This window comes from Taurulus bubalis, assembly GCF_910589615.1.
Source record: "Taurulus bubalis genome assembly, chromosome: 1".
In the NCBI taxonomy this organism is placed as follows: Eukaryota; Metazoa; Chordata; class Actinopteri; order Perciformes; family Cottidae; genus Taurulus; species Taurulus bubalis.
Window position 1 is genome coordinate 15,042,348 of NC_136589.1, and position 23,567 is coordinate 15,065,914.

A 23,567-nucleotide genomic window follows, 5' to 3' on the forward strand; every position below is an offset into this window, starting at 1 on the left:
TCTCTGAGACAAGCTGTTGTTCCATCATGCTTCAAGGCCACCATCATCATGCCTGTGCCAAAGAAATCCACTCGGTCTTGCTTTAATGACTATCGTCCAGTGGCACTTACCCCCATAATAATGAAGCGCTTTGAACGGCTAGTCATGTCACATATCAAATCCATTCTCCCCCCCGACCCTGGACCCTTTCCATTTTGCATACCGTGCCAAACGGTCCACAGAGGATGCAATCTGCTCTGCTCTCCACCCAGCCCTCACCCACCTGGACAAAAAAGACTCATATGTGAGAATGCTGTTCATAGACTTTAGTTTAGCATTCAACACCATAATCCCATAACAACTCAGCTACAACCAGCTGGGGTTCAACACCTCGCTGTGTAACTGGCTGCTGGACTTCCTCAGTGAGAGGCCACAAGCAGTAAGTGTCGGCAACAACACCTCAAGCAGCATCACACTGAGCACAGGGGCCCCTCAGGGCTGTGTGCTCAGTCCACTGCTCTTCACCTTGCTGTAACACGACTGCAAAACCACCTACAGCACCAATGACATGGTAAAGTTCACAGACGACACAACTGTGGTCGGTCTCATCACCAAGGATGATGAGACCCACTATAGGAAGGAGGTCAACCTTCTGATCACGTGGTGCGGAGACAACAACCTCCTTCTGAGCAACAGCAAGACTAAGGAGATTATTGTTGACTCCCGGAAAGGTCACACCCAACACCCACCACTGACCATCAACGGTGCTGACATAGAGCGAGTCAATCTTTTACCGTGTCACCATTGAGAGCATCCTGAGCAACCGCATCACTGTGTGGGGCGGAAGCTGCTTGGACTACAACAAGAAAGCCCTGCAGCGCATAGTGAATGCAGGGCTTCCCCCCCCCAAGCCTCAGTGCGAACACGAGAAACTCTATTCTCCAAGGTCCTTTGAAGCGATTCCTCTCGATAACTGGGTTCCGTGTGCGCGTGTAAACACAGACGGAGAGGCAGAGAGACCTTGTCCACGGCAGCCGCTCACCAAGGAGAGAGACGAGCGCCTCAACTGCCAAGCGACACAAAAATGCTAGACAAGAAGAGCATGAATGTGTGTGCATGTATATATGTGCACGTGTTTATGTAAGCATGTGTACGTGCTGCGTAAGGTGTAAAGCGGCCTGGCCAGGCAGTGAGGGATTATGGGGGATGAGTTTCTCAAAACCCTGACCCCATTAGACCCTGCTCTGCCCAAAAAAAAAAAATCTTGAGAGTGTGACTGCAGATTGGCAGACAGAGAAGAAGACAAACACACAGGCAGTCAGACAGGCAGGCAGACAGACAGGCAGCAAAAAGAGAGAGACAGAGGTCTGCACGTGCAAAAAGGCATCAATTTACTTTATGTTTCTTTGTTGCCAATTGTTAGAAATCCATGTACATGGATGCATTTTTGTTTTTATCATGTTAAGTAAGGACCTTGTGAGAGTAAAGCCGCTCGCCCTGCTCCTCTCTAGCCAATCACTGAGCAACACACAAGCAGTTGTGTGCTGCTCATTTGGGTAGGGTCTCTCATTTTATCCACGTGATTTTGCATTTTTATTATGTCACTGCGACTGCAGTTTTTTCAGTTCGGCTTTGATGAGCATGTAGAAAGTGAACCTTCAATACATCTCCTGCAGCTTCCAGTGTCTGATTTAAACTCTTAAACACAGCCCAACCGGGTAACGGGCACCGGGTAAAGGTGTAGGTAGCTGGAGGCAACACACAGACTGCGGTTAAGCACCTTATACAACCCCAGTTCAAGTAATCCCAAAAATCCCTTTAAATCGAACGTTTACCCTGCTGAAGCAGTTGAGAGGACTTAAAATATTATGTAACCTTGTTCTGGGTAATACAGAGCGGTTGGGGGGGGCAGTAGTTTGACGGGGAGTTTTACTCGTATCACAAGGTTCATTCAGCAGGCCGGGGTAACGTCTGGCGGACTCATTGTGATTGGCGAGAACAACCTCCCCTCCTAATCCCACTAGTCCTGTTACATGATATCAGCGGGAAAGACATTCCTCCTCTGGTGAAGCCATCCCTTGTTCTCGCTCCCTTTTCTGTACATCTCCCCCTCCCCCCACCCTCCCTCGTCCTCTTTTGACTCTTTCATTCCCCCAATTTCTTTCCCACTTCCTTGTCTTATCTCCTTCTTTCACTCCCTCTTCTAGTCTTCCACACCACTGCCCTCCTTCTTGCCCTATGAACATGGCCGTATTTGGGGTTTGTGGGAAGGGGTTGTAGTTTGTACGGGGGGGGGTTGAGATTATCACCATGGCGATCCACATCAAAACACACATTTACAGTCCTGTTACTGCAGTAACTGCAGTAGGAGCTGGAAGAGGAGCTTGACGTTATTGTTAAAGTCATGAGCGAGAAAGGATGATGTCACCAAAACATTACAGGTCATCACAGGCTTTTGGAAACCTTTTCTTTCTATAATTAAAAAAAATGGCACATTACTCGAGCAAAACCTAGTGTTGTCTGCATAATACAATTATGGCTTGGCACCTCTTACCATTTCTTGTTCATGGTCACCTGATGTTTTGTTTTTTTATTCTAACTTAAATGGAATATGTTTCAGCACATTCTTCCAAAACCAAATTAAAAAAAGCACATTATTCCAAGACAAGTTGAATGTTCAATTCATAAACAAATAAATACAGCCTTGCTCAGTTAAATACACCCAGGAGTTTTATTGTGGCTAATGTTAGCGAAAGGTAGATGGATGTTACCTCATGGCTCCTCTCTATTGAGTAACTGGTTGGTGTTGTATTGGAATTTTACAACATGGTTATTAAAATTTACAAAAATCTGGAGAAGGAGATATTTCGGAGGAGAAATATGCCATAAAATTGAATAGGAGTGTCCCCAACTCTAAAGCAAAGAATGTGCCAAGAATTGACACAAGATTCAATTCCAGCAGGGGTTTCCTATCAAAACATTCTTGGCACATTTTCATTATGTTTGGGAATAAAGACACCTCTTTGGAAATGTCTTTGGGTTTTGGATTCACTATGTCAATACTGAAGATTCATGAAATGTCTCCCTCGATTGCGCAACTTCAAAATGAATGAATTTTAAGGAATTTTCACTTTACAGCGCAATGGCGCTCGTACCGAAGACGGAGAAGCCGAGGGTGCCGGGCCCATCTGTCGCTGTTGAAATCCCAGTTTCTATGAGTGGTGGTGGTGATGATGAAGATGATGATGAAGATGATGATGATGCAGAGCCAAGATGGAGGAACAGAGGGGACGGGGCCCACATCTGTTTCTGCTCAGCGAGCAGCTCAGTTCTGAGGGAAAAAAAGGGGCCTGTAGAGCCGGCTTTACTGCAGGGGGAACGGACACGGCGCTCGCCAAGTCAGCCGGCTGCCTTACTGACACGGGGGCAACAGCCACACACACACACACACACACTGAGCAAGGGCATCAAGGGCAAAGCGTAGCCTGTGTGTGTGTCTGTGTCTGTGTGTGTGTGATTCATACTTGGATGCGTCGGGCTAAGCAGCAACGTTGTCAGAATGTTTGCTCTTTAACTCTGTCTCTCCGTTTCCTGTGATGTAGGAATTCTGGTTGATGTTTTTTTTCTTCTCTTTACAAACCATCTCTCTCTCTCTCTCTCTCTCTCTGCCTCCCTCTCTCTCTCTCATCTGTCCTTCGAATCCTACATTCCTCTCTTCTCTCTGTTTGGGCCCCGACCTCCCGCCAACCCTCTGGACCCTCGTACTCTGATTGTTTTACAGGAAGCCCAGTCACGGGGTGTGTGTGTGTGTGTGTGTGTGTGTGTGTGTGTGTGTGTGTGTGTGTGTGTGTGTGTGCGCGTGTGCGTCTAGCTGACTCAGCCCGATCTCCAGTCCAGTAGTGAGACCCTGGCAGACCAGAACCGACAGCCATTGATCTGCTCCTTTGTGTCACGTGTGTGCTCGTTGATTGAGTAAACACACATTCTCATGCAGAATCATTAATAATAATATGTTTTGCCTTCTTTGATAATGATTGTGCCTCCACCTCAATGCAATGAATTCTAGAATGATTTTGCATCCTCAATTACCCTCGATATCTTACAGACCTTGTGGTGAACAGTGGGTCTGCCACCAATAATTATTTTCATTATCAATTAATTTGTCAATTGTTTGGTTGTTATGTTTAAGCAAACAGTCCAAAATCCAAAAGATACTCAATTTACAATGATGAAAAATGGAATGGGTAAATACAGAGAACGTTTGGTATTTTTGTTTTAGGATTAATTAATTTATCCAGCTGACAACAAATTTGATAATTACTTCAATAAATCAACTTGTGGTCTAAGTTGCAGGGAATAGAATTCAAAGGAAACAGCCTTCTATGGAAAAGAAATGTCCCTATGACAACCAACATCATGTTCAGTGGATTATCATGAAGAGCAAGGACATTTTTCTGAAAAGAGTTGTGAACAGAACAAACTATTTCCAGTACCTTCTATAGTACTGAGGAGCAGGCAGACATCTTAGAGACCGACAACACATTTCCATCATGCTTTTATATTTATAGACTTTTTGTAATCTCCAAAATCTCCCCCCTCCCCTCCCACAAATAGACACTGCAACATGGTTACGTTCCCAAATGTTGAGCCTTTCTTTATATGTGGAACATAGGAGTATGGTACATTGCCCACTCCTGACCCAGATGTTATTTCCTTCTGATCTGACACCCTGCCGTGAGAGACTAAAGCAAAACCTTTATGAGGGAAGAGATCTAAAGAAGGCTTCGACAGATACAGTGAGGGAGTAGATGAAGTTGTGTCTCTCGTTACATTTTTCTATCGTCACCTCTGCGGACAATCCTGTGTGTGTGTGTGTGTGTGTGTGTGTGTGTGTGTGTGTGTGTGTGTGTGTGTGTGTATATATATATATATAAAGGAGATCCTCTGCTCTTTTTCAATAACTCAGACATTCATTTGATGTGTCAAAAGACATGTCATTAAAGAGGAACAGTACCAAGTGTGTGTGTGTGTGTGTGTGTGTGTGTGTGTGTGTGTGTGTGTGTGTGTGTGTGTGTGTGTGTGTGTGTGTGTGTGTGTATGTATCTCAGAGCTCAAAAGGTTTCCTTCATCTCAAGCAGGACTCTACAGGTATGTGACTCCCCCTCCCTCCCCCCCTGTGGCTGAGCCCTCACCAACAAGGCCGGTATTGTAGCGGGTAAAACGATAGCGCTCTGGGACGGGTTCAGCTATGTGGTTACCCAGACAACCTCTCATACCCCCATCCTCCACCTCCCCCTCCTCCCTTCACCTCAATGAGACTGCATACATCCATTCATTTTTTTTGGGTGACTTTCTGTGAGAAAAAAAAAGGAGTGAGAGAGAAAGGAACGAAAGATGCGTTTTATCAGTTTCATCCTGAATGCAGAGTGAGAGAGGGGTGAGCAAGGATAAGAGTTATTCTTCCACAAAGAGGTGGCCACTATTCTAAAAATTAAAAAAAGCCTGTTGTTTTTGGATAAAACAAAAAATCAAAAACAGAAACACACATTGTACGATGACAATGTAGCTCTTTTGTATCCAGCATCTGTGTGTGTGTGTGTGTGTGTGTGTCCTACCTTGTATGTGTGTCTCTGGTTCACTGTTTCGTGGACTGCTGCGGAGTCGTCTCTCCGGCTTCTTCCCTCCCGGACTACAGAGTCCGCCCCCTGACCCCACTGACCCGAGCGATGGGGCGTGTGATTTGCTGCTGCATCACAAATAGAGTTACAACAGCATTTAATTAATCAATTCAATTAAAAAAAAAGTCAATATGGTCTAAGATAGGGGCCGGCAACCCGCGTCTCCGGAGCCGCATGCGGCTCTTTCGCACCTCTGTATCTCTCCCTGTGGCTATGAAGATATATATATTTATTTATTTTTTTGGCCAAGTGGAAAATCTTTCAAAGGGAACTCCTCTTATCTTGGAGTTTGAGGTGATATTGGGTCACTGAAATTGGGTCCCCGTAGCAAAAGATATGCGTTTTAAAATAAGAACCTCACGCGGGAATTGAATTGGAACCTTGCGGTTCAAGAACGATCACTCTACCACTTGAGCTACAAATCTTGACATGAATTAAAGTCTGCAAAGTGGCCATGTTAATTGACCTCAATGTAGGCCGACATATGAATATTTTTTTTCTCCTCTTGATAAGAGTTTGATAGTTATAAACAGGTAAAATAGCAATACAATGTCAATAATTGTCTTTATTCTTGTTCTATAATGTCATAAATACAACAAACTATAGTTTGTGTATATATAATTAATATGACTATATATACAAATTTATAAGCTGTGATATCAAATAGCTTTTGCGGCTCCAGACACATTTTTTTGGTGGAAAAAAAGGGCAAAATGGCTCTTTGGATAGGAAAGGTTGCTGACCCCTGGTCTAAGAGGGTCTCAGAGGGCCACAGGTGCAGCAGGGTCACCTGTATCCGTTATGTGCTGGCCCCAGGCTGCCCTTGTAGAGAGTGGATGGAGGAGAGTTGAGCCTGTTCTGTCGCTCTAGTTGCCTCTGTTCCTTTATCTTTTTGGGCTGTGGCTTGCTGTACGTCTCTTCTCTGCCAATGTAGTTAGACATCCCATAAACTGGGATGATTTCTAAGGGGTAGAGAATATAAAATCAGAACAAAGCATTTATTTTTCTTTCTTTTTTTAAAAATTGGATTAATTATTGATTCCACATAAATGCCTGGATTTTTGGCATAAAGTCCAGCCGGCATGTCAGTACCTGGATCGCCGTACATGGGGGGGAGGTGGTGCTGGTAGTACTGGTGGGGGGGCAGGTCCCCGGGGCTGACAGGGGGGTAGAAAGAGTGAGAGTTGGGGATGAAGTGAGGGTGAGCCAGGTATGGGGGCAGGTGGTGTGTGGGGGAGAGGGCCGGAGAGTAGGAGGGAGGGTAGCACTCTGGAGACTGGGGCGTCACCACCACCCGGCGGACCCCCGTGTTATCCTCCAGCACCTGGGACAGACACAGAAGAAAAAGAAAAAAAAGGGAGGTGAGTGGAAGCGGGATAAAAACAAAAAAAAAATGCTTCAAGAAATCACTGTTCACGGTACACATTGGGCTTTTTTTACCCTCAAATCCTATGAAGTCAGTAAACTGCATACAGTCAGCGATTGCTTCATATGTTGGAGTGGAGTGGAGACTTTTTATGCTTTTTAAGATTGACACCACTCTATTAATATAAAGCTACAGCCTGAAGGTATCAATCTTCTCATCCAACTGTTGGTGAAAAAGCAAATAAACATATCTAAAATTCTAAAATCTATTTTTTAAAGCTATATTAAAGATTCCCAAGGACTCTAAAGCATCTGCTCTTACAAATATGATGCTGTCAATCACTTGCGTGGGAGCAAGTGCTCCGCCTGTCCGATGGGTGGCATATCTCATGAAGGAATGAGTCGCAAGATTTAGGGAACAAGTGAGCGATTGTGCTTAGAGGACGGTTTGGCCCTTTAAGTGGTGAAACAAGTGCTGCAATGTTGTGATCAGATGGTCTGCACATTTCAATGACAACCAGTTTCAAAGCCCTGCCTCAAATTAACATAGATTTCATAGATGCACTCACTTTCACATTCATGGACTGGGACACACACACATTCCAACTATTCAGACACTTTCACAGGCCTGCATTCCAAGCAGAGAGCAAACACACACTCCCTGCAGAGAGGGGAAGTCATCTGCAGGTCCCTAACAACAACAACGCACACCAAATTACACTGCCCCCAACACACACACACACACACACACACACACACACACACACACACACACACACACACACACACTACAACAGACAGAAAGAAAGAAGAGAGTATTAAAGGGGGTCATGAGGGATGGAAGAAGGGTACAACACTAATCCGAGTGAGAAAAACTGAGAGAGGGGGAGAAGAAGAGGAGGAGGAGGAGAAAGATGAGGAGCCCCCCCCTATTTGCCTCTCTTCCCCCTCCACTGCTGCAGAGGAGAAAAACAGAGTGTTTACAGGAAAAACAAGGGCAAAGTCCCTGAAAATGTACATGTGGATCCGACCTATACATTTGCAGCAATTAGCACAAATCACTAAGGACACACACACACAAAATCCATCTGCCAATGCGTGACTTTCCACCACGCAGAGCTCTTTCCCCATCCATTCCTCCGTCCACCTCTCAATACAAAAGAAGCCGACCCACCCCAGTGCCTGTCTCCCCTATCAGTCTTGTTTGTGTAAGAGCGACAGAGTTTCCCGCTCACACTTGGCTCAGTGCGTACGAACACACACACACACCCTGCCACACGCATGCAAACACACGGACACGCGGTGAGCCAATGACCTGACTTCCACTGGCACCACACGCAAGCCAAAGATGCATTTGTAACACTATACTTATGAGGGAGGACTATTGATTCCCGTTGATAGAATGACCTTTAACCCCTCCAAACCATCGGCAAGGCAAACCTGATGTTTGCCCTATTCATAAATGTCAAATAAACTTGAATGTGAAAAAAAGACCAGCGATTGAATCTCCTCTCTCTGTTCTTGTGAGGACATCTGACACAAACACACACACACACACACACACACACACACACACACACACACACACACACACACACACACACACACACAATCAGTAATCAATATTATCCATGTTGTTTGTCAAAAATAAAAACTGCAGGTGAAAAAAGAAACATGCAAAAAGATAAAAATAAGTATGTCCTGCTGTGCTTTGTGTTGCGCAATCATATTTTTTTATGCAACCATTTCTATCACCGCCAAATGATTATGTGTACGGCAGTGTGTGTGTGTTTTTTTGTTGTGTACTTGCGTGTGTGTGTGTTCATACTGCTGGACCCATCTGACGTATATTTGTTGTGCTTGTGTACGACTGTATTCCCTAGAACCTCTTGTGGTTTTAGTGATTCATAGCTTTTGAAAACATTTTACTGACAACGTATATTATTGACTGCTGACTTCTCACGGCTCTTAACCGGGTCGGGGCTGCAAGTGATCAACAGCAGCCTCAGTTCGGACTCTCGTTTCTGCCACGTGTAATAAATCGTTTTGCTGTAAATACATAATTTTGATTACAAATTCCTTCAGGAATTTTCCAGAAATCAGTTTGTTGAAACAAACCAGACGGCTGCTCAACGAGCACCAGTGAGCTGACAGCTAATGAAATAAATACGGAATGTATTTGCCTCAGAAAAGATGTTAAACTAAGATTTTTATACGTATTAATTACATCACACGATTAATATTACAGATTAATATTACAATACGAGATGGAATACAAAGCTTTTTTTCTCAGAAAAGAAACCACTGGGAAAGAATTTTAAGCACAAACACATGATGACGTCATACTAATCATGTTGTTCAGACACAAACAAACACACACTAACCTGTGAGATGTATCCCGGGGGGACGTGGATCGGGGGAATCGACCCATTTGGGGACATCATGGGAACCTCAGCAGGACCTGCAAAGGAGAAGATTTATTTTACCAAGCAGCTAAAGTGAATTCTCATCTACATTTGTCACTTTGTACACATGCAGGAACACACACAGCCACACACAGATGTGTAACTTGTCCTTTATTCCAGTGAAAAAAACAAATGTAAACGAAAGCCTCTTATTTGACATACAACAGGATGGATGGGTACATGACCGCTCTCTGCAAAAACCTCAGCTCCGAAATCTGATAGAATTAGCAGATTGAAAATTGTGTTGACTTCCCCCCGTCCCCCGAAAAAAAATCTCTTCATTGCTCTCTTCCTCCCTCTCTCTCTGAAGGAGGTCTGCGGCTGGTAAAGTCATTGGGAGCCCGTTGGGACAGCTGGAGGCAGAACTGGCCTCAGAATAAATCACTCACACACACATGCACACACACAAACAGACAGACAGACATACAGACAATTAAAAACTCACTGTGTAAGTGAGAAAATTAGCTTTTTTTCATTTTATAATGTAGATGAACTGTTTTCATCTCTCCTTTCCTTTTCTCTCATTTCTCTCTCCCTTTCAGTCCCCTTCCATATATTCCTTCATCTTGTGTCTCACTTACTCAGCTATTCTTCTCTCTCTCCTTCGCTACACCTTCACTCTACTGCTCTCTCACTTGATCCTGCTTTTCCTTCCACCTTTCTGCTCTCCTTTCCTTTCTTCCTTCATCCCCATTTTCAGGAATTCCTCCTGCATGATCTTCCCTCTTTCCGTCCCTTCACTTATTACTCACATCCTTTGCTCCCACCTTTCAATACAGATATTACTCACTTTGTCTTTTCCGTCCTTTCCAACTTCACCCTCACTTATTTTGCTAAGTCACTCTCCCCTCCCCCCGTCTTTCCATCACCCTCCTTAAACCATCCCCGCTTTCGTTCCATCCCTCCATCTCTCACCCACCTACCTGACCTCTCACCGACCAAACAAACAGTAAACACACACCCAACCTGAGCAAAGTCTGCAGTGTGGAGGGGCTTGCACGTGTGTGTGTGTGTGTGTGTGTGTGTGTGTCACAGGTATGAAGAGACAGACCTCTTTCAGTTCTGTCTGCTCCCCTACTATGGCGACTATGAAAGTCCTCATTGAGTAGAAGGTCATAGCATGGGGAGAACACACACACACACACCCCTTCTAAACCGCTTTCCATCACTGCTCACACACCTTCCCAAATACACACTCTCACGGTGAGTCTCAGTCACCCTCTCAGACACACACACACTTAACAAACAGACGTGTGTTTGGACAGTCTCTGCTGCCTCTATGCTCTTCACTCAGCAAACAGCAGCATTCCTCTGCTCTCTCACACACACACACACACACACACACACACACACACACACACACACACACACACACACACACACACACACACACACACACACACACACACACACACACACACACCCCTGGCCCCCAGGACTGGACCCAACAGGCCTGAACACCCCCCCAACCCCTCCCCAAAATACAAGACACTCTTTGTCCTGCTACCCTTCTCTCACACACACACACACACACACACACATACACACACACACACTGCTGCAAGTCATATAGTATCGGACTGTTTGCCATTTGGAAAAGCTCGGGATAATCAAGCAGACGAACGTGTGCACTCAAGTGGTCGTTATTGTGCCTGTGTGTGTGTGTGCACACGCACATTAAAAGTGAGTGTGGTCCGCGGTGCACACTGGGGTGACGTCACACTCAGCTTTGCCCTTTAAGCACCACAAACAAGAGTCACGACTTCCTCTGCCTAACCCTCACCCCCCTCCGCATTTTCCGTCTGTTCCTTCTACCGCTGGGGAGGTTGGGTCAGAGATCAGTTATTGTGAGGTCATATCCTGCATGTTTGGATGACGTCACAGTATTAACTGAGCAACGGAAGGGCATAAGCATGGGTAGTTTGGTCCTGTGAGAGGCGTTGAGGGGGTGTCATGCACACGATACTCCCCCTTTTAAAACTTGGTGTCACGGGGTTTCATAATTACTGTGAGGACCACGTATCCTATGAGCCCTGATTTTTCTGTCACAGAATGGACGGCTGTGCTCTCATACACTTCCTGTATACATTCCTCCAAAAGAAAGAGCTATGGCTGGGTGATAATCATAATGTGACAACAATCTAAGTGTTATCTTTAATACAAGTCTACTTTCTAAATGTATGCCTCCTCGCCAAAAAAAGTGTCACGTCAAGGTTTTGTTCAACACATTTAAAAACTTTTGCCAATTGTAAAACGTAAATGATATAAGTGTATCAGAGAAATATAAAAGTTATTTAAACCATGACATCCTGCTCTAAGAACTAACATTGAATACATTATATTTAATCAATGACTATTATTAAAGAGTAAAAACTATCCAGCAGATTTCTGCAAGAAAATCCAATCAGGTGGCTCCAAATGTAAGCTGTTGTGCAGAGGCAGTTATTTTGCCATCTGCTCAGTTATCAATATTAATTTGCTCAACAGTGCTTATGGTGAGTTAGATTACCAATGTTTAAATTCCAATTATACCTTCCATATATACCCTAAATATAGCATAAATGTGTGATTTTAAAAATCACACAGCATCCTGACAGTGGTGACAACCACATCTGTGACGTAACATTCCAAATGACGGTCATAGAAATAAACGCGAGGTCTGCGGTGAGATGGGAATTCATTCATTTGTGTGTCAGGGACGAGGTCTAAAGCCACAGAGAGGACCACAGGAATGACGACCAATTACTGCAACAAAGAGACACAACGCAGAACAACAACAGCACTGACGCACCGGGGGAGGGGCGACGAGGAGAAGAAGACGGACAGGTGTTGACTGGGAAAACACCGTTGTCGTGAGAAAAGGAAGGGGAAAAAAGTTAATGAACAAATTCCATCGCCGTGTGGTAAACTAGAATTACTGCCTCACGGTCGAATGTCTCCAGCAACCAGTCAAGTTGCAGTTTCCTTCCACATGTGTGTGTGAAGATGTCACACATGATGGGCATATGAGTTGTTAAGTCATGGGCAAAAAGAGTTTTCTGAGGTCACTTTGATCTTTGACTCATGCTGTCCTCGACCGAAGAACTTCTTAGTCGGATAACATTTATACAATGTTGTCTACGAATAGATTTGTTGTTTTAAATCAATAGATCCTTAAAACTGAGTTTATCTACTAAGAGTCACACACCAACACCACTTTACATCTTGTGTTTAGCAAAGATGTGTTCATGTGTTCAAGTTCCTTGGAAATAAGTTCGTCAAAAAATTACTAATCGACAAAATAAATCTGATTAGTCGACAAATCCACGATGAAGGGCAGCTCTTTTTCCCCGTGGATGTTTGTGCCAAATATGAAGAACTTCTTTCGTGGTGTTCCTGAGATTTCGGGTCCACGAGAGTACATACATACGTAGGGAAAACACGAAAACAGCTGTCGCCAGCGTGGAGGCATTAAAGTCTCAGCTCACAAAGTTTGTCGCCGAAGATTTACATTAGAAATATACACACACGTCCATGGTAAACATCCTGTTTCATACCTTCATACTCCCCTCCCCTCCCCCCCCCCACACACACACAAGTTGATATTCTCATATGCTCAATCCTCCCCCCACAAAAAAAAGATCATGTGATTTTGTCCAGCTGTCCGTACATACATCCATTGACAGAGGAGATGATGGAACATTTCATCAGATGTTTCCCATGATGCAGCTGTCAAAGACAGCTGTGACTGGGTCCCTAAAGCACAACACACAAACTCCAAACACAGAGGCCAAACACAGAAAGTGCCCTGGGCCCTATTCTTCGTACCTGGTTTACTGAGTTAGCTGGATCATTTTTAGGATAAGATGACGTAGGTCAGGCTTTTCGGTTCTTCGAAGCAAGTTTAGAAAAATCACCATAGCAACACATCGAAATCCCTTAGCCTGCTCCAGAGCAGGTTTAGTGAAATTCACTGGATAAGCTGGCCACTCCCACCGGACAAAAAAGGCAGCTCACTTCCTCATTGTTGAAGGAGCGATATTAGTTATATTAGTTTTATAGGGAGAGAGTTCTTCCAGATCGCCAAAATCCGTCCTCACATCAGGATGACTTCCTGCGCATTAAATTCTGCCGAGACCTCCTCGAGCCGTACATTAAACACCACATGCGCAGCAGAGCATCGCTCGTCTCACAGACTGTATGTAGACTGGATCAGAGCGTCTCACAGACTAGATCACAGCCTTGAGCTTTTTTGCGACTGGTAGATGTTTGTACAGTGTCTGCGATGTGGAGAACATCGGGAAAGCCGCTGCAGGCCGTGCTGTTCGTAGCGTTTATTTAGCGCTTAAGAAACTTATGGATGTGTTAAAGCACTCATAATTGTATGACGGTGTTATTAGTACAGCATACATATCATTATTGTAGAAAATGATTATGGTACTGATCCGCCCATACACATATTCAAACTCCTAGTTATATGGTAATCTACACATACATGTATATACGCCCATACAGTACATATATCCTCATAAGTATATATTCATTTGTATACTGCCAGCAGGCACATTTAAATAAATATAATCTGATTGTGATGAGGCACTTAAAATTAGCCGATACATTTTCCCAACACTTATGCATTTAACTTGATATTTTGCGATGCTTATGTGACTCTAGCCCGACCAGCGGAGGCGGCGTTAAGCTGCGTTCACAAACAGGAAGTGTTGCGAATATTCGCTACGCTTTGGATGTGAACGCAGCATTAGACTTTGCCATAATATGGACTTAAATCCACCATGTGTAGTCATGATCATCTTCTGCTCCTCAACGGAGAAAAGAGACGCTCTTTCTCAGAGTTTATTTGCCATTTAGAGATCATCAAATCTGTGTTTGACTCCTCCCCCTTCTGAAGAGGAGCTGGCAATGCGCTTTTATCCAGATGACTGACGTCTGGTTAGAATGAACGAGATTGTTTGAGGGCGGGTCAACCTTTGAAGAACCGGGAAGCCTGATGTCATTCATCTCGCTAATTAAAGCTGGATAATAGGACATTTGATCGACTTTGTTGAACCACGTACGAAGAATACCCCCCTGGTCTCACACTCACACACACACACACACAATTAGCTACATCCGCAATTAAGCACAAACCTACGCACACTGCATGAACACACACTCATCCATCGTGGACACCGAGTGTGAACGTCGAAGACCGACTGCCTGTTCGAATTTGCCATCTTTCCATGGAACTGAAGGTTTGAAAGACGTGAAACCCTTTCTCTCTTTTCGCCTTCGTTTCAGCACCGCACATGTGGTCGCCACATTGAAAGGAAATGCAGACCCTCTTGGGAAGGCCAGTGTGTGTGTGTGTGTGTGTGTGTGTGTGTGTGTGTGTGTGTGTGTGTGTGTGTGTGTGTGTGTGTGTGGACCAAAGGAGCCTGTTTGTGAGCTGACCTACATACAGTACAGCTGGAGTAAAAACACGCAGACAAAAAACAACAACGTGTGGTTACTAAAGAGACAGACTCTGAAAAAAAGGTTCACTTTACCTTTTAAGCAACACACGTACACACACACACACACACACACACACACACACACACACACACACACACACACACACACTTTGGATGCCCTATCAGCGCCCCATGGAGGCAGCTGTCCAATCGAGATGGGTATTTGTATTCGCGTGCGTGTGCGTGTGCGTGTGTGTGTGTGTGTGTGTGTGTGTCTGGCTCAGTTGAGACGTGGCGTTGCCTGGAATTTATGTCAGCATCAGCAGTGTAATGTTATCTGTCCTCAGAGCTCAAAGCGCAAGAAACTCCGACAACAACTTCCTACTGCCTGGCCGACACACATGCACACGCACACACCGAACATGGACGATTGTCATATTTGAGATATAAAATTATATAAATCCCCTTCAAGCTTTTATTCAACTGATACAGCTCTGAGAAGCTCTGGTCGAGAAAAGTAGAGTTAGTGTAGTAAAAAGTAATGAGTGTGAGGGAGAGAAAGAGGGATAGAAGGGGGGGACGAGTGAATTTGCTATTGCAGGAAATGTGGTAGACAACTTTAAAATAGCACAGTGTACTGTGTATATACACATCCTGGATTGGTGCTACACACACACACACAGACACACACAAGAGCCCTTTGGTCCATCTCCGGCGGACATCTTTGCCAGGGGCATGGCGCAGCTCAGTGATGGAGGAGGAAGTGAGGGCTTCCTGCGCTGCCCCGCCCTCAGCAGCGACACCAACACTCTAAAGAGTGACGCACATGCACAAACGCACACGAATGCACCAGCGCTCACACACAGCTGACGTGGTGGATGTGCATGTCACGAAACATCCGTGCACACGTGCATAAAGAAACACTTCGGATCCCGACCGTGTTGTTCTGTGCGACAGCCGGAAATTTGAGAGGGCCGGTGGTTTGATGTGGAATGTAAATCATAAGCTGGAAAGGTCTTACTGTATGTACATAGTGTGTGTGTGTGTGTGTGTGTGTGTCTGTGTGTGTGTGTGTGCGCGCGCATTCCTCAGGATGAGTGAGCCCCTCAACTTGTGGCCTCCGAGCTCAAAGTTGCATAAAAGTGTCATAAGAGAACCAGTAGAAAGCATTTCCAGTTCTGCTAGCTGACGGAACCATCAAAGCCAAGAAGACTTCTTTATCCTCTGACATCAGCATATCAGGAGCAACGAGGCTTGTTAAACCAGGCCGGTATTTTTATAAGCCCACTGTAGCACTGCCTCATATTTCAAATAAAAATGAAGATAGTATTATGATCAGCTTTTTTGCAACAGCAGAGAAAAACTTTCCACCTCTGCTTGTGCAAGACCTGCCTTCCAAGACAAATGTTGCATGGGGTCTGATGGTAGAGGGGGTCTGATGACTGAGGGGTCTGATTTAGATGGTAGAGGGGTCTGATGTCAGAGAGATCAGATGTTAGAGGTCTGATGGTAGAGGGGTCTGATGGTAGAGGGGTCTGATGGTAGAGGGGTCTGATGTCAGAGAGATCAGATGTTAGAGGTCTGATGGTAGAGGGGTCTGATGTCAGAGAGATCAGATGTTAGAGGTCTGATGGTAGAGGGGTCTGATGTCAGAGAGATCAGATGTTAGAGGTCTGATGGTAGAGGGGTCTGATGTCAGAGAGATCAGATGTTAGAGGTCTGATGGTAGAGGGGTCTGATGGTAGAGGGGTCGGCTGCCAAACAGAATTGCTAGAATCATGCACGAGAGTCTTCGGTTCCATCGTTTTATTTCTGTGCTATCAATCACTTCAAAACTGCAGTTGGCATTTTTATGTCGGGCACATCATTTTGGGATAAGCACGTCATAAATCAAAATAGGTTTTTAAATATTTTAGGAGCTTTTATTCCGATTCACATATGTTTCCTCTCACGTGAAGCTGCCAGCCTCTCCGGGTCTGCGCCCAGTCTCCCGGAGTTCCAGAGACTTTGGCATCTTTTTCAACATTATTTATAACTTTTTATTTATTGTATTACTTTAAGTAACCTACCGGGAACCAGGTGTGTCTCAATTAGCTCCAATTTTGTTTAGTTTGTTGTTATTTTGCCATAGAGGACATGCCAAGACAGCAGCAGCCCGTTCAGTGTTCAACACTCAGAGCCCTAGAGCGTTGGAAAACATGTGCTATTATAAATCTAACACTTCTTTCTTTTTTGTATTCTTTGAGAAGGATTTAATTCCAAATGGAGAGATTCCCCCACATGCAATACACCCATTGTCTGGGAAAAAACTAACACACAACAAAGTGATCAAAACATATGCTATGTGCTATGTTCTAAAGAGGCTTTTCTTTTAGATATTTGTTTTGTGATTTTTCTTCCCCTACATGACCACGGACCTTACATTTTGTATTTTAAATGTTTAATATTACATTTCTGATAATGTGATGTTGATCTGCATATTATCCCATCGCTAAAAACGGTCTTTAAGTACACATGCCTCGATCTGCTTAGTGCTCAGCTTGTAGACTGGGTGCCAGCTCTTACCTCCACCCAGCTCAGACCCCTCTCCGGCCCCGCCACCCACCACCCAAAGGAGGGGTGCTGTCGGCCGACCTACTTCTGCTGCTGGGTCCGCTCCAGAGGAGAGCAACGTAACGTCTGGAGGGATACTGAGCTCAGCCATGCTTTGTTCTCACATGCACAAACACACACACATACCTTCAAAGCCACACACACACACACACACACACACACACACACACACACACACACACACACACACACACACACACACACCTTGACAAAAATGTACATGGCCCAAATACACTCGGACAAACATTTGAAAAACGCAGACAAGCGGCCAGATTAACACCCTAGCGCTTGTGCATAAACGTTTTAAAATGTCACGCCGACACGGACACACGCACACAGTTGTTCACACCCACACACACACCAATGACTGTAGAACGCACTGACATTTAAATAGTTTACACTGACAGGACTCACAGTCACAGTGGCACAAACAACATACAACAAAATGGGAAGCACACAGGCTATAACACATTTGCAAATCCAGACATAATAACTGAGCGCACACACACACACACACACACACACACACACACACACACACACACACACACACACACACAAGAGATCTTATCCAGCATTATCGCAGGAGGCTATTCTCGGGACTGCAGATATAATTGTTTTGGGATCGGTAACCATGCAACGCATGCAGACACATACTCCACTTATCACTCTTTTGCCATTCGTGCACTCATGCATGTGGGACACAAGCGCAGATTCCTGACATGCATGTGCGAGCCTGCACGGGCACGCGTACGCACACGGACACAAAATCCAGACACGGATGACTCATTGCATCCATTCCCTAATCAGTCCGACATGTCTCCGAGGATAGAGTGAGTGAGAGAAAGTGAGAGAAAAAGAAGTGCAACAGCTGTTGGTGTGTAAACAGACCGTGAGCCCTTCTTTCCCTCCCTTCTTTCCCTCCCTTCTTTCCCTCCCTTCTCTCACTCCGACTCCACTGAATGCTGAACATTCACTCATTTCTCAAATATTAAATGCTTTCAGTCATTTTTACTCATTCTTTCCCCTCTGCGCGCAACCTGTTCGGTCTGTACCAGCTGTATTCCTCTCTTCCCTCCCCTTACTATCCTACTTCTATCTCTCCACATGTTAATGTGGGGCATTTCTGGTGGATGAGTCACGATCAGAACAGTGCCGAGTTTTGTGTCCACCGCAAGGAGCAGAGAAAGTGTGTGCAGGGGGAACGAGAGAAGCCGTGTGAATGTCAGTGGAAAGAAAGAAAGAAGGCTGGAAGTCCTAGATTAGCAGGGACTTTCCCCCCGTTCCTCCATCTTTAAATTCCACTGTTTCAGAGCGATCAGAAAAGCAAAAGGGAAGAGCAGACGTGGTGGAGGTCGTGTTAGTTTTAATTCAGACTACGTTCTCTTTATGTTAAATGAGTTTCTCCCTTTCCCAATCCCTCCGATTACTCCTTGAACTCTGTGGTTGGGCCCTCCTCCCATTGCCTGACACATGCTTCCCATCCTCCCCAACCAATCAGAACAAAAAGAAAAAGAGAGGGGCTTCCCTGTGAAAGCTAAACACACATGCTGCAAACAATCACATGTGTATCCTATGCAGCTGTGCATGAGGAAGACACATGTGTTCCCATCATCCATCACTTGCAGCCACGACGGCCCCATGTGATCTTTAAGGATTCGACCAACGCAACTGAGAATCCGAAAAGCGGCATGAGCAACAAGTGGAGAGGATTGAACATTTTTTCAACGGGCCCTCGAGTAAAAAAATAAAATAAAAAACAGCATGCAAATCACGGAAAAGTTGAACTGAAATAAGACTCACATAGAGAAGGAGAGACAGGGAAGCAAAGGGAGGAAGTGAAGGAGGCTGGAAAGAGGAGGGAATGAGGGTGGAGGGAGGGAGAAGTGTTCCAGCTGTACCCTGAGCTTCAGGGAAGCCAAGAATGTCATCCCCTGGAAAAGCTTTTTCTTTCTCTGGAAAGTTTTGCAAGTCTCTCTCTCTCTCTCTCTCTCTCTCTCTCTCTCTCTCTCTCTCTCTCTCTCTCTCTCTCTCTCTCTCTCTCTCTCTCTCTCTCTCTCTCTCTCTCTCTCTCTCTCTCTCTCTCTCTCTCTCTCTCTCTCTCTCTCTCTCTCTCTCTCTCTCTCTCTCTCTCTCTCACAAAAGCCCCGTCTCAGGAGCTGGCGGACCGGACCAAGTCAGCAGCAGAGGGGTGGCCGGGGTCATCGCATAAGAGGAAGTGGCCTCGCCCGGAATGCATGACAGAAGACACGTCCAGACACGCAGCGTCTGATCTCACTCTCCTCCTCTTTTTTTCTACTGTCTTTCTGTCTCTCCCTTTATTTACCTTCCTTCATTCTATCTTTTCATTTCCACTCCATTTCTTTCTCCCTCCTTGTGCCCTACTGTGTGAGGGCATTGAGTTTATAAGTGAGTGCTGAGCAGGGCATACAACAACAATCAACTCTCTTTCTCTTTGTGCGTGTGCGAGAGAGTTAGAGAGAGAGAGAGAGAGAGAGAGAGAGAGACAAACACACACACACAAAAAAGCTCTTAACTACCCTATGCCAAATGAACCAAACCAATCCCCTCTATCCTTTTGTTTCTTTCAAAGTACATTTGAGTGGAAAATACTGTAAAAATAAAAAGACAGATATGCCACACACACACACACACACAGCCCAGAGGGAACACATTCCACTACACGCCACCTGGAGTGAGAGGTCGTTCCCATATTGACCACTTTCCCAAATCCAATGGGACATACCAATACAATTCTCACACACACACACACACACACACACACACACACACACACACACACACCAAAACTTGTTTTCACTAAACTACAAATATCGAGAAGTTCTCCATCATACGACCCTACAAAACCATACAAAACCTGATCTGGTTTTCTAGTCTGCCAGACAATAAGACGCTAGTGGGAGATTTAGATAAGATGCTACGTTTTTTTTATCTCTCCGATAATAACAATAACAATAACAACAACACGCTCATTCATTTGTCTAGACGCACAGACAGAAAAACACGCGAGTGCACAGCATGTTCATTTAGACGGGAAAGGCATGCAGACATCAGACGTCTTCCAACTGCTCATTCATTCTCTGTTTGATGGCCACACATGTCCCATACGGGTGGACTTTTGCAGCGGGTTCGAATCCCAAAGCAGCCACCTCTGGTCACGAGCAGCAACGGGACTTTAAATGAAGCCCTTCTACACAAAAGTGTATTTATGTCTTCTCCCGCAGCTTGTTTAGAGCCATCTGGCTCGACGTAAATACAAGCCGCGGAGACTTTCCACCAGATTTCTTTCAAACCGGCCCCCATTTCCCTTCACAGAGTGTGGAAGTGCACACTTTAGGAGAAGACTAGCGAAAGAGAGAGCTTGTGTAGTGATGCGGTGGAAGCAGCGAGAGCAACATTAGCACCGTTCATCCAAAACGACAAAAACAAGGGGAAAAAGACTCAGAGAGGCTGGATGATGAAAGGGGAAAAAAAATAAAAAACTACAGGGCGCATCCCAGTTCCCTTTATTGGCTCCTCCTTCCCCTCACTTGCATAGCTCCTCCCACTTACGGCACATGGAGGGGGGGAACCGAGGAAACACAAATCATCTGAATTGACGTCAGTGGCTAATCGCTGGCTAAATGTGCATGACTTGAATCTGCATTTATCAATTTGTTTTCACTTATACATGCATTAGTTAATAATCCCAGATTGTGATGAAGCCTCATATATAATGTGTCAGAACAATTTAGTGTTCAAGCCATTTTTGTATGGCGGAAAAAAAAACCTCACATTACTATCGCTGCACTATCACAGTATGGGAACAATGCCAAAAGATTATTTTTACTACTTGATGAATAAGGAAATAATACAATAAAAAGGGGGACAATATTCTGTCTGAGTTACTGACAATATCTGCATTTGTGTCCAACCACATGAGCAATTTGATAAAACGAATTGTTAAGAATTAAGGTGAGGAGCAACCGTCCTTAATGACTGAAATAACAGAATAAGGATACACCCACAGAGTTAGAGAGAGAGAGAGAGAGAGAGAGAGAGAGAGAGAGAAACAATGAGAGGGAGCGCAAACAAACAACACACATCTGCGGGAGTAAAACATAAAACAGACCGTGAGTGTGATGATTCACGCTCCGTCCAGATGACACGCAGAGAAACATGTGCACACAGCTGGTGCAGAGACCACATCACTGAGGTCCTGCTGGCGGCGTCCACCGTAACCATTGTTTGTCGGAAAACGTTTTTATTTTAACGGGCTAACCGGACTGCAGCGGAGCAGAGGACTACATTTCCCATGACGCCACTGCAGCGACGCAGCAGTAGGTATGGACTTTATGGTGCATGCATTCTGAATTTAAAGACAGATAATGTATCAACAGTTGTTTATATAATCAACTCAGTTTAATACTAAACTTTTATTTGATTATTTTATTTATTTATACCTCATATTTACACTTTCACATACACCTACAGTACACTTGTTTGTAGCACTTTTATCTGTTTGTCTGAGCACTTTATTTTATATTCTATTGTAAATGTAATATGTTTCTATTGCGCTGTGTTGATTGTTGTTGTTTGTCTAAAGTAGGCAACACCTGCCAAGACAAATTCCTCGTCTGTGTAACATACCTGGCAAATAAATGGTTCTGATTCTTCATAATAATAAAGCCTGTAGGAACCATTTTATTTGTTTTTGTTTTCTAGAACACATTGGGAAAACAAAGAGGGAACTCGGGTTGCGTTTAAGGTTCTATATTAACATGCTATTTAGTATTTTATAACAGTATCTGAGCTTCAGTGCAAGTGTAAGTATAAGATTCCACTTTGGAAGGCGCGATACATTTTTTACCCGAGTTCTGACTTTATGAATGAAATCAGGTTACACGTCTTCAACCGGCTCGCAGAAAATTAAATGCTAACTACAGTTCAGTGCGTCTGGAAGGATATATGCTACCATTTAGGTGAACAAAAGTCTGTCGAAACATCGCACATATACTGACATAGTGTGCAATTTCAGACGCATTATTGTGAATTCTGCATAGAAATAATTTAAAAAGGGGTCTAACCCGATGCATTCTTGTTCTGAGGAAACCGTTTTCCTACTTAACTCCCATTCCACCAACAGCCATAATAAAGAAAAAGTGGATGTTTTTCCACTCGTCCATGATGCTTCATTAGCCTCCTTAAAAGACACTGGAAACACTTCACTGGGAGCCAATAAGTCGCTGGTCACCTGCCGACACTCTACAGGTCATCGAGTAGAGCCGCAATTATCTTGTAAAAATAATCTCAAAATCAAGCCCACAAAGTACGAGTCCTCTGCCGCCACCCACGCCTCATGATGTCACTTCCTCCCTGGCAGGGCACAGCTTCCTGCTCTTCACCCCTCTGGCCCTCATCATCCCTCATAAAACCAACAAAGACCAAACAACACAGTAAACCAACACAGCCTTGTAAAACACACACACACACACACACACACACACACACACACACACTCTAACACACTCTAACACACTCACATTCCATAGCAGGGGTGCTCTAACACACCCTCTAGAGTCTTGTCCTTTGATGTGAGTGTGGGAAAGCTCAGGGGAATGGTCTTAGTGGGGGAGGGAGAGAGAATGGGAGGGGGAGGGGAAAGGAGGGAGAAGAAGGGTGTATACATGAGCGCAACCCAATGAGACGGTGAGAGATTGACTGGAAAGAGGGGAGGAGGGAGGCGGGGTGATTGGGGGTCAGTTGAAGCTGACCCCCAGAGCACCGAGAGGTCAATCTGTTCAAACAGGGGACAGGGACACGCAGACAGTGCATGCTAATTAACAGACCGATACAGAATAATGATTTCAGACGCAGATTCAATGCTACAAATGTGGCACAAAGAAACCCGCAGTAAGACGTGGAGACGTCTGCAAACAGAGAACGGACGTCAGAGCGAGAACGACTGAAAAACCACTGAAAACTTGTACACATTTCCGTACAAACGTGACTGATTGGACCGTGCACGCAGTTGC

At 44.8% G+C, this 23,567-nt stretch overlaps 1 protein-coding gene across 1 annotated transcript in view; it reads right to left on the reverse strand.

Annotated features, from left to right (window-relative positions):
* fndc3ba (fibronectin type III domain containing 3Ba) overlaps window positions 1-23,567 on the reverse strand; it is a gene marked incomplete at both ends in the record, with an annotated part of 61,888 nt that overhangs the window by 32,605 nt on the left and 5,716 nt on the right. The window contains 4 exons of the mRNA XM_079236788.1: window positions 5,595-5,725; window positions 6,448-6,619; window positions 6,750-6,981; window positions 9,407-9,483. Of these exons, the coding sequence (XP_079092914.1) occupies window positions 5,595-5,725; window positions 6,448-6,619; window positions 6,750-6,981; window positions 9,407-9,483 (612 nt within the window). The remainder of the gene's footprint in view (window positions 1-5,594; window positions 5,726-6,447; window positions 6,620-6,749; window positions 6,982-9,406; window positions 9,484-23,567) is intronic.